Source organism: Amphiura filiformis, chromosome 7 (genome assembly GCF_039555335.1).
Source record: "Amphiura filiformis chromosome 7, Afil_fr2py, whole genome shotgun sequence".
NCBI classification, from domain to species: Eukaryota; Metazoa; Echinodermata; class Ophiuroidea; order Amphilepidida; family Amphiuridae; genus Amphiura; species Amphiura filiformis.
This window is the reverse complement of record NC_092634.1, coordinates 28,175,172-28,187,871: the sequence shown is the minus strand read 5'-3', so window position 1 is coordinate 28,187,871 and position 12,700 is coordinate 28,175,172. Positions and strand designations below refer to the sequence as shown.

Here is a 12,700-nt window from a genome sequence, read left to right as displayed (position 1 = left end):
GTTACTCTTCATTCCTTTAGTTTCTTTTAGTTACAATTTATGATTTCTTTATATGGAAAAGAACGTTGTTAATCAATTATTGCATCTATTGTGAAAATGATTTTATTGATTTCTAGAGTTGTATTATACCTAAAGTCTGGTATTACATTATTTATCGTTGTTGGGCAGGGAAAACCTCCTATATGTCATTGGCCCATGAACCTCTTATGTAACCTGTTAGCAGTTTTGTGTTAAACATGTACAGGGGCCACAAATACATGGAAGGTTTTTCCTGCCCAACGACGTAGTATTAGGGAATGATTTCCTTGATTTAAATAATTTGCATATTTTTATACTGTGTTTATGGTCTAACAACACTGTACAAATTGTAAGTGAAACCGATGGCTGGATAATAAATTTGTATAAAATGTCTATATTTTGTGGAATTGCTTTTGATTAGAGAAGTAATTTATTGGTAGGATCAGTATTGTAAGTTTATATCTTAGAGGGGGTGTATCACCCTCAATGCACTGTGTGGTCATGTTGCCATGTATTTGTGTGAAACTGTATAACTTGCATGACCAAAGCCACTTGGAAATTATGAATACTTGAAAAATTGTGGGAGCTCTCGAGTGGCACAAATTTACATGGATTTAAGAGCATTGTGTCTCTTGGTGGTTGTGGTCATAGCCTTGTGGTTTTACTCAATGGCACAGTACAGGGAGGATGACGTTTACGATACTGTTTCAAGAATTTAGCACTTGATCAACATATTGGTACATACCACTTAGTCCTGTAAAGCACATGCAGCAAGTTGTGAATTTTAGTTTATGATATATACATAAATTTATTTACAATTTATACAACTGCAACAACTGGAATATACTTTAATACAAACAAAATTCTTCCAAGTTTCAAAAGTAAACAAAGTTGATACATTCTTGCAAACAAAACGTATCCCCTAGTCCCCTACATGAGGAACATGAAATTGAACCATCTTCAAACTAAAAATTAATTTGGCATCAATGACAAAAATAACAGCATTTTGATAAGGCCAGAAATTTTCTTTTTTGATTGCCCATTGATCCCTTCCGAAGGATAGGGTCAGGTTTTAAAAAATTGTTTTTGAAGGTCACAGCCAAAACATGTTTGTCTAGTTAGCTTAACAAAATAGCCCAAATAGGTGTGAGTTGAGATATATCTCTACTGTGTATACCATTTATTTCATATTTTTAAAATAGTGTAAAGAAACTGTTTTAAAAACTTTTTAGTAATAGTATGTCAAAATTTTTGGGAAAATAACCTTTTTCTGGAACTTCCAAAATTATGGTCGGTATTCTCTTACACAGTAAAACCAAAAACACAATTTTTTTTCCAGATCATTTAGCATTGGTCGGATGAGGACAATCAAGCAACTTTTTCTTTTTTGCCTAAGGAACAAATGTTATGTAAGGGTAGCTGATGACATCCGATTTATATTTCAAAAATACTCATCCGATTTATAGTTCGACAATACTAATTGTGCCAGAACTACTTACTGGCCCATTAAGTGTTTCAAGTACATAAATTGGACTAAGGATTTTTATGGAAGCATGATCTAAATGTTTAATTCAAGGGACTCCCCATTTTTATGAACTAATGCATTTATAGATTTAGATTTTGCAATTTTTGCCCATTCAGTTTCACAAAAACAGAAAATTGTTAAACAGAGTGATCCTATGACATTGGGTTATTCCATTGCAATCCACAATCTTCTTGTGGAAGGTTTTGGGAGTATCTTCCACAGAGGGGGTATGAGTTTCAAAGATAATGAATTTATTTGATAACTTCCATTTGAAATACTCCGGTTGTGGAAGGTAAAGATGTTAAGCCATAATACGGGGAATACAGGTTTCAAAATGATTAACCCTGTTGCATTTGAAAAACATACTCCCCCTGTGGAAGATATTTCCAAAATCTTCCACAGTGGTAGTGTGGATTTCAACTGGAATGGCCCATTCTTTGAAATGCCCTTGATTATGAAAGATCACTTGTTCAACTCATAACAACACAATTCCCTTGTATGAGTCCTCAATTTACCCAACTCGAAATATGGCGGCAAAATTGATCATTTTAGATTAATCAAAATGTCACCCAAGCCTAGTCAGAAAATGTGAACAAACAAAAAATGTGTCATTATTTTGTTTTGTTTTATGATGACTAAAAAATTTAGATCGACTTTTGTGAAACATCGAGGGTTCAGTGAAATTGTGCATGAATAACTCCTAACATTAGAAATACCATATACCGTAAAAACTCGACAGTTGGCATATGTGCTTTACTATCGAGCGCTTATAAAACATGTTCCATCCTCAAAAGTGTAAAAGGGTTTTGAGCAAATCAGCGAAACACATAGTTATATACGAACAAGTAAACCTGCAAATTTGTGTCTCAATCCAATTAGCTCAGTTGGTAAAGCGCCGGACTTGGGTACAATTTCGTGTTTTGAAAGCGCTCAATAGTAAGCACATATGCCAACTATCGAGTTTTGATCTTTTTACGGTAATGTGGAATTTGAATTGAGTCTACATCAGACTCATTTTACTAGGTCATATCATATGTATACAGGGTGTACTTAAAATCAGCTTGCCCTATCAAATCTGTTGGTTTCTTTCAAAGTATTTTTATCCAAGATGTAAACTTTAGAAATATGTCACATGCTATTCCTGAAAAGTCTACCTCAATTGACCAAATAGGCTATTCCAGGTGAAATGTGTACAACCCTTCAGGATAATATGGCCTTAATCTCCTTCATTATTCCTCCAGGCGTTTCAATCAGATAAGAATCCATGCCTTGCAAAGTATTTGGTCAATGAAGTTGGAATTTACATGAATAATAACTACTGATACATCAGGCTCTGTGGACCTGGGTCATGGCTAAATTAACCACTTTTTTTTTATAATGTACATGTACAATGTGCATGAGGCACACTTTGTTTGGGGCCAATTAGGCTATTCCAATTGAAATCACACCACCCCTGTGGAAGATTTTGGAAATATCTTCTACATGGGGAGTATTATGGCTTTACCTATATCTTCCACAACTGGAATGAGTATTTCAAATAGAAGCTACCTAATTGACTATTCTATTCAAAACTCTTACCCCCTCTGTGGAAAACTTTAGTTATAAAATCTTCCACAGGAGTAGTGTGGATTTTAAATAGAATGGCCCATTGTAGTATATGTGTATGCTACTACAAATAAGTAGAGAGGCTTTCATGATGGGAATCCATATCAAGCCACAAGGTTTCATTTAGGGGTGCTGCTGTTGGATTGAAAAAGTTGTTGAGCTTCGTTAGCGACTCTTAACTCTGAGTCACACTGACGAAAGCTTGACAACTTTTTCAATCCGTCAACTGCACACCAGATGAAACTTAGCTTCTTTTTAGGAAATCATGATGCACGTTGAGGCACGCTTAATTTGGGACCAACTGTAATATCATACAAGAATGTATGCGACTATATTCAAAGATTCTCTATATTCAAAGATTGACAATAATAATTATGCCTCTGTCAAGTCATCATTAAAGTACAAATGTAAAGCAGGAAGAAACTTCGTCATCATTCATGCTCAGTTTATAGAAGTCCTCATCCTCGTCCACAACACCATTCTGTTCTAACGTCATATCCATGTTTAAATTTACGCTATTATACTTCCAAGTGTAACTGGCTGCGTGGTAGTTCCATTTCAGATACCTATCCAGAATTTCTGTCATTATTTCTTCTGAGCAGACCTGCAAATATAAAAATGTAAAGAAATTGACAATTTAATTATTTGAAATAATTCACTGCCATATTGTAACATTTACTTCAATGTTTTACAAAATTCTGTTTACAAATTGTAATGTACTTTAGTAGACTAATTAAAACCTGCCAAAATTTTAGATGCACTAGTTGTGTCAAAACCTGAGATTTTGAATCTCGATGCATACACGATATTCAAAACACAGTACACACATACAGGGACTTACACCCAGTGAATTTCAGCCAACGAGTCTCAGACATGTCTTTTGCAATCAAATATTGCCCTATTTTGTGTATTTTTCTCAAAAGTAAATGGAAATTGGGGGAACTATAAAATTAAAGTTTAATTTATAGGATGGGTATTTCAGGGACTGTCTTTTAGACTTTGCAGGAGAGTGCTAAATAGCTCTTCTGGAACCTTCAAGGAGAGCTGTTTTTAGAGCATTACAATAGAATGTAAGAAGAAATTGGTCAACTAAGGAGAACTAACAATCACTCCCCTATATCAGATTTAAGGAGAGCAGTAGAGAGTGATTGCTCTTGCTCTCCTCAAACTTAGGCAGTACCTGGTATTTTTTTTTTTTTTTGTTCCCTTTTTTTCTCACAAAAATAGTTCACATGCAGGCCCTTTATGTTTTCATAATCTTGCAAACGTATCATAGCTGTCTAAATAGCTATCACCACTAGCCTTGGTTGCATTTTCTGAAAACATAATTATGAAATTGGATGGATTTTTCAGACAAAAATTTGTCTTGTTCAATAGTTCAAAAACTCATAGCTTGGCCAATACAATGTGTATTATTTAGGCTCAATCCATCCAATTTTATATCAACCATCTACATACCTCAATAACATGTTCCTGTGAAGTTAATGTGTTGATTATCTTAACAAATCTGGTCTTAGCTGACAGGATACCAATGCAGTAGGATTCATCTTTCCACCATGGTCTGCCAAAGTCATTCACCCAGTCTGTTCTAGGACATGCAGGTGGGATATGCACAAACCTCCCATGTGGTGTGTAGGGGAATTCACAACCAGTTATTGGATCTATATGCCGGCGTATCTGTAAATGTCAGTAAACGTTTATAAGGATTAAGTTGTAAAGCTGTATTCAATCTTCAACAATTAAAAATTATTATAACATTCTTCAATTTTCTTTATTTTATTTTGGCTCAAAAATTGTGGGTTTTTTACCATTTCAGTACATACAGACAATAATTTTACTGATATCTATATTTTCTATTTCGGCACCATTATATGTTCGTTTATTTGGTTATTTTTTTATTAAGGTATTTATACTCATATTTATCCAGGATGGATATTGACTAATTATTCCTACCAAAATACCATACTTTTTCAGTAGTAATACAAATAATCTTACATGCTTAGCAGTCAAGTTAGCTCAATTGATAAGGCGTTCGACTATGGTGCGAGAGGTTGCGGGTTCGAACCCTGGTGGTGCCTAATATGCTCTCGTGGAAAAATTGAGTTAGCTTGAAATTCCCTGGACAAGGAACTCGCTGCTAATGTGTCTCGTTGTAACCCGTACGAAACTCAGGGAGCTGATCCTGGTTGCGATGGTTATTTGTGGTGTGTCTAGGGTGTGCGCTCTTGAAGCAGCAAAGTCCCTGATTTGTTGTTTAATGGTTTTATGGAATGGTGTGGGGCCATAGTGGTCAGCGACAACCTGTAAAGTGTGCTGAGGCTTGTGGATCAACGTCTAGGCATTGTGCCTGTGCGTAGCGCACTATAAATCACTGCGCTTTTTTTTTCTTTTTTTTTTTTTTTATTCATTCACACGTCTTGCTGTAGTGAATTGGAGCACCTAAATAGAACCACTGGAAAAACCAACCCAAGGCAATTTGATTCTGGGGCACCAGACAGGCATTGCCAATGCTTGGTTTGATATGGGTACCTGGCACCAGACATCTATACTATGCGCAGAAAGTACAAGTACACTTTATAAAAAAAAGACAAATAAAGTAATCAATAGATGGATAATTATATTTTGCATATTTTGACACCTCATCCGGTACAATGCAACTTTGTTCCCTCAAGTTATACCATGAATTGGAATAGAAAAATTAGAGCATTTCAAAAATCACATTGGGATTACACTTTTAAAAATTGGGGTGATTATAATTCCCACCGGCTGTATAACGGGCTATATGCTCATCACAGATCAACAGCTACTTGCTGTGCTCATAATTAGTGTGTTTCTATGTGAATCTTTGTCACTATTGAAATGCTTTCTTTCTTCATTCAAATTGGTATTTGGGAAAATTGTGCCAAATGAGGTACCGGTATCAAAATATGCAGAACATAATCTTCCCTCTACTGACTACTTTATTTGGTAATTTAAATGTACAGAGTTTCTTAAAGATACTGCTATTGTTTTGTGCAGTACAGGGCCGTAGCAAGCGGGGCGGCCGGGGATGCCACGGCCACCCCACTTTTTGAGAAATTTGTTATGGCCGCCCCACATTTTACAACCTTGCTACGGCCCTGGTGCAGTAAAATGCATGAGTTGGCACTTTGTCAAAATAAGAACCAATGGGCTATTCCATTTAAAATCCACACTACCCCTGTGGAAGATTTTGGAAATATCTTCCATAGGGGGAGTATGAATTTCAAATGGAATGAACACATAAGGCAGCTCCGTTAGAATTTCATATACCTTCTGAGAAAGATTCTACAGAGGAAGGGTGAATTTCAAATGGAGCTGAATGATTGTGTCCGATCCATTTGAAATTCATACTCCCCCTGTGGAAGATATTTCCAAAATCTGTGGATTTTAAATGGAATAGATTAATGTGATGACTTACATCTTTAGTTTTCTTGTCAAACCAATGGGAGATGTCTTTTCCTGCACACGCTATGACTGGCTTCAATAACACATCACCTGAACATTGAAAATAAACATTAATTATTACTATAATGTTGAACAGGGCTCAGCAATTCCAGACATTTGGAACTTACCTACTAAGTTATACAAACATACATGTACTGCTGTACATTTGACATTTTAGCTGTTTTATAAAGAATTGTTCAACATAATTGATGAGGCAGAACTTTTAACAGAGCTACTCCAATGCAATTAATGTCAACCTACATCACCTACATCACATGGATAGACCTATTCCAGGAACAAGACTATATTTTACGGTAAACCTTTGAAGAGTGTGTACTGCCGTCAAGTTGTTGCAAAGTCAGAGCTAACAATGCGTAAGTTCATTCATAAATCTCCATTCGGCAACAGCAGATCGCCTCGCCAGCAGCCAATCAGCTCTGACAATTACGTTTTACTTTTTAATGCAACAATACACAATGTACCGGCACACTTAACCAGCCATGAGAATTGTCACTTGTCTATTTAAAAACTGAATTCAGTTTTTTTTAGGTCAAAATTTCCGCAACATTATTTAATTTCAGCCTGTTTTTGGAACTTTTTGCCCAAGTTCACACACATTAAAATTCAGTTTTTTTGGGGGAAAGTGCAGTCTCATGCCTACGGCTACGTTTGTGAAGATTATCATTCATCCAGGTAGTAAACAATAATGATATTTGAACTATAATCTAGTCAACAGGACTTACTATTTTTTAATTTTCATGTCCAACTTTTACCGCCAGATGATCAGTAGGGCTGATGAAACAGTGATGATGCGTTCAGGATTGGACATGAAAATTTCTACTCAAAAAATAGGAAGTCCAGTTGACCAGATTATACTAGTTCAGTCTCATGCCTGTTAACTAAAAATATGAAGGTTTACTGCAAAATATTATGATCCTAGCAGGGGCGGATTCAGAGGGGGGCGCACCCGGCGCGCGCCCCCTCTATTTTTTGCAAAGCGGCGCCCGACTTAATGTATTTTTGCAGAGCGGCGCCTGACTTTGTGTGGCCAGCCATGCAGCGACGGTGGCTCGCGCCCTCTATTGAAAATTCCTGGATCCGCCCCTGCCTAGTGTTCCTACAAATGTTACATGCATTCTCGGACCGTAAACTACGCATGACTTTAAAAAAATTAAACCAATCACGCTAGTCGGCTAGACATAGCGCAATTGCTATGATCAATTTTCCATGTCAAAATTGTCATGCATCATGCCCAGGATACTGAGAATTTCAATTGAATGAACACAGCTGCACAACAGTGTGATGATCGTCCGTATACACTGTCACGACTGTGTGATAAACGTTCGTGTGATGCAGAAGAGAAGTGAATGCCATGGCATTCTGTTGGTCGGGCTGACGTCACAAAGGGGAAATTTATAGCCTTGTAAAACCAGTGTACGCACGTGCAGTTCCCCTTTCTCGAGCTGGTTGCTATGCGCGCCACAGCGATATTTCCCTACCCAAAAAATAGCGCCATCTCTTGATATACGGATATGTTTGACGGCGATATTTTGAGGCATTTCAAACATCCCGAGTAACTAAACTATGCAAAACTATCCGCACAACCACTTTCAAAACAAAAACATTCATGTAGAAGATCATTTTACAACTCTCATATTCCCAAGAATACATACTGTATTGTAGAAAAAAAAATGGGTTGATATTTGAATAGATTCAAGCAATTTCCGAAGGGCTATTTATCTAAAATTTTCATCAAAGGCCAATATGATGATGATGATATTTTGTATTCCAATTTTACAATATTTGTTGAGTTTTGTTGAGAATTTTGGAAGTTTTCTAGGGTGTATGTACAAGTACAATGCACACATGCATGCATATGGTCGCATGTCACAAATAGGTCACCCAAAAATGGGGGAGCCGTAACATGAAAATGCTTTCTTCACACTTCAAGTTTGGTTTATTCTAAAAGTATAGTACCTATTGTGGATAGTTTGGTGTCATTTTGTAGATAATTATGTTCTTTATCAAATACAAAAAACCCCAAGTCAATTTGACAACTACTTTGAGATTTATACTTCAATATGTAAGATGTGTCAATGGGGGAGCCGGGGCGGGGGAGCTGGGGCGGGGGAGCCCCATAGGGTTGTACACAAAATTGTGAAAATATGGCAAACTTCAAACCTTTGTATCTTAAAAAGTACAACTAGCATGGACCACAAATTGCACATATATCATCCTGGATTGTAGATCTACCTTATTGTAGATCAATTATAACAAAATATGTAACTAATTAATTGCCTAATTAAATGCTAATTAAGACAGTTTTCCCTATATGTTACTGTACAAAGTGTACACGTAATGCTCTGACATTTCTAAATGGCCTATCTTTGGCCCGAATCATCCTGCTTATTCAAAAGTACACATATTTTAAAGGAAATTTGATGAGGAATTCAATTATGCTATTAGTTTTAGTGCCAGAAATGGAGGAAAAAAGTTTTGATTGATAAATGTCATAAAAATTGTAAAATTATTTTACAATTTTTGACCACCCTGTATGTTTAACACAAGGGATACCAAACTCTTTCTTCCTAATTTTTTTGATGGGCCCATGAAATGTCTTTCTGAATCCATATTTATTTTGAGCTACATAGCTTTCAGAAAAGAAAAATATGGGGTTCATTGTGACAAGAAAGATGCTAATTTTGTTGATGTTCCACCCTGTATATTTCTTACCCACCCTGTATTATGATGTTATATTTTGTTGATTTGGCATCCTTGTAATATAAGCTTTCCAGAAATATATACTTATAATGGTCTAAAATGTATATATTAAAAGTTGTGTTGAAGTGAATCACAATTGGTGATATTTTCCTCATTTTACAGTATGTTACACAAAAGATGACCAATTCATGACATGCGACCATATGGCATCTTCCGCCTTCAACCATCAATTTGGTCATTTCTTCGGATTTTATCGGACCTGCCTTTTACTACATATTCCACGCCTCGGCATGCTTTCGGATCCGGATGTATTACAGTACCGGTACACAGACATGCTTGAACAAGTAGAGGTTAATAGAAGCGAGTTTCAGTTTGCAGTTAAGTACCAAATAATACATTGTAGCATGGAATGTAAATATACCTCAGAGTCACAAGAATACTCAGAGTCACAAGAATACTCTGTTAGCAATATGAAGAAAAGAGTAAATCTGAGTAGGCCTATTCATGAAACCAGCATGGTAGTTTGGTAGCCCTCATGATTAATGCCTGGTATTGTCTCTTGAACATGCTCTGGCCGTGCTTGGTACAACCTTGAAATAAAGTACAATGCAGTCTTGGGTTCGAGTCCAGTAGAGAAATAATAATTTGGTACGTGGTCAATAGATGAAATATCGCTGTGCGCGCGCTTGTGCAAAGGGGACAATGTTCCCGGTTATCCGACCGAGTGAATGCCAACTCAAGTTAGGCATTCTGAATGGTTAGTATTTTCCAACAACAACTTTACTCGAAAACTCTAGCTTCGAATTTGCACATGATAGTTACGCATTCGATGCTAGTACTTTACTATGCTATGGTTTCTCGGTCGGACAGCGGTGCAAATTTTTACACCGGAGGTTATTAATTCTGTTATTGTTGAAATTTGGATGAAAGTTATTTTGATGAGTCAACTGAATCTTTTATAAGCAAGATTTGCGTATTTTGGAAAGTCTAAAATTTAGCTGAAGTGTAATTTTAGCAACATTTTTGATGCAACCAATCGACTGTCGTGAGACGTGATCGGCTGTGGTTACTTCTGAACTTCCAATGCTTTACACGGTGCCATGCTTCAGTGAATCCGACTAGATTTTGAATGCAATGTCTATAGGCTCTAGCCTAGAATGTGAAGCTATCGGTGAACAAATTTTTGGCTAGAGTTCTCGAGCAAATCCAACTTCCAAGACCAAATCATGGCAAGCAAGGACAAGGTCGTGCGTTTGCAGTTATACGCACAGAATGCCGTCGGATCGCAGCTGTTTTCATTCAAATGAAATTCCCGGTACAGACAGAAATTAGAAGCTCAAAAATCATGAAATTGCAATTTTGAATTTAAAACTAGAATTTTATTTTTATTTTTTAAATTAAGGCTTAAAGTTAAGCTTACCAGAATATTTCTCTGCTAATGGAGTTAAATCGTACACTTTTCCCAAAAACGACACCCAGAGGTCTTTGAGAGTATTGTGCACTGATACCTCATTTGGTGTATAATATTTCGGACGCATCTTGAAGCGGAAATATATTCCTCTTTCAAAATTAAATACACGTCAACTTCACAAGTTCACATCGGCTTCCCGTTGCTAAGAAATTAGATTACCCGGATGTTGGGATATCCCTTTGTGTGTTTGTTTTAACATATCACCACATTTCTCCACTTAGGGATTCCCTTATTTTTCTTTAAAAAATATTATTGTGAAGCTAAATTTATTCCTGAAAAACAATAAACCTATTGCTTGACATCCTAAATAAATCCATGAAATTTTAACATCAAGTACTGTTACTTTTGCGGAACAAATTTGATTTTTATTGAATAAATTTATGGTAACCGGAAGTTACGACCTCTAGCTTATTTTGGAGGGTAAACGCTGATTTCCAACCGCCGGACCGACTTCATGAATAATTAATCCAATGACGTACATAACAGGTTTTCGAGGCTGGTGGTGGTGTATTTTGCATTGCATGTCTAAATCTCGTGAAATGATGGTCTGCGGGAGTAAACTCTTAATATAATATTTATTTATTAATTATAGGGCCTAGACCTACATTTATTGATTGATTGATTGATTGATTGATTGATTGATTGATTGATTGATTGATTGATTGATTGATTGATTATGTATCTATCAATTAAAGCCATATTATAACATTTGCTGAGGAAGACGCCCTCACTGAATTTTTAAACACAATACGCGTCTGAATAAGTGCGTATCCATGTCTGGGCCTACTTATTGCTAAACATGCTAAAAGAGCGACTTATTTATAGTTAATACACAGTAAATGTTTTTTTCTATGCCTGCAGCCACTTGCTAGTTCGTTTCTGTGGTTCAAGGTTGACATTTGTGGTTTAGTTATAATAAAGTATTTCTCAGTAATGCATAGATTGCATTTTTTGCTGCTGGTAGAGTACGATTTACTTCGAGCAATAATTCTCCATTAATTAATTATTATTTATTTATTTATTTATTTATTTATTTATTTATTTAATTAATTCTCCATTAATTAATTATTATTTATTTATTTATTTATTTATTTATTTAATTTATAGTACTTATGTATCACAGGCTATTTATTTGTTTGTGCGTGTATTTATTAATTAATTTGTTTATTTATTTATTTATTGTATTTGTTTATTTTGTATCTATCAATTAATTATTAAATGTTGATTAATGAATTAATTAATTTATCTATTTATTAATTTATTTATATATTTATTTAATTTATAGGGCCTATATATGCCTATACATATGGTACTTATGTATCTATCAATTTATTAATTAATTAATTAATTAATTAATTAATTAATTAATTAATTAATTAATTAATTAATGTATTTATTAATTAATCTATTTGTTTATTTATTTATTTAATCTATTTGTTTATTTATTTATTTAATTTATAGGGCCTGTGCTACTTATGGTACTTATGTATCTATCAATTAATTAATTAATTAATTAATTAATTAATTAATTAATTAATTAATTAATTAATTAATTAATTAATTAATCTATTTATTTATTTATTTATTTAATTTATAGGGCCTATATATGCCTATACATATGGCACTTATGTATCTATCAATTTATTAAATGTTTATTAATTAATTAATTAATGTATTTATTAATTTATCTATTTATTTATTTATTTATTTAATTTATAGGGCCTGTGCTACTTATGGTACTTATGGCTCCACCTCTTCTCATCACTTACTCATTCACTTGTCCCTCCTCTCTTTCATTCACTCACTTCTCCCCCCTCACTCACTCACTCACCTACACCCTCTTAATACTCTCTTGTTCACTCACTAGCTCATTCCTTATGACTCACAAACTTACT

General features: G+C 35.0%; 1 protein-coding gene across 1 annotated transcript; it reads right to left on the bottom strand.

The window, feature by feature from the left end:
* Positions 1 to 1,095: 1,095 nt before the first annotated feature.
* Positions 1,096 to 10,937, bottom strand: LOC140156973 (cytochrome b5 domain-containing protein 1-like). Its single transcript, XM_072180022.1, is given in 5 exon segments — positions 1,096 to 3,574; positions 3,576 to 3,752; positions 4,607 to 4,825; positions 6,588 to 6,664; positions 10,755 to 10,937. Coding segments are annotated over 5 exon segments (645 nt in total). The 5' UTR covers positions 10,873 to 10,937; the 3' UTR covers positions 1,096 to 3,520.
* Between the last annotated feature and the right edge of the window lie 1,763 nt (positions 10,938 to 12,700).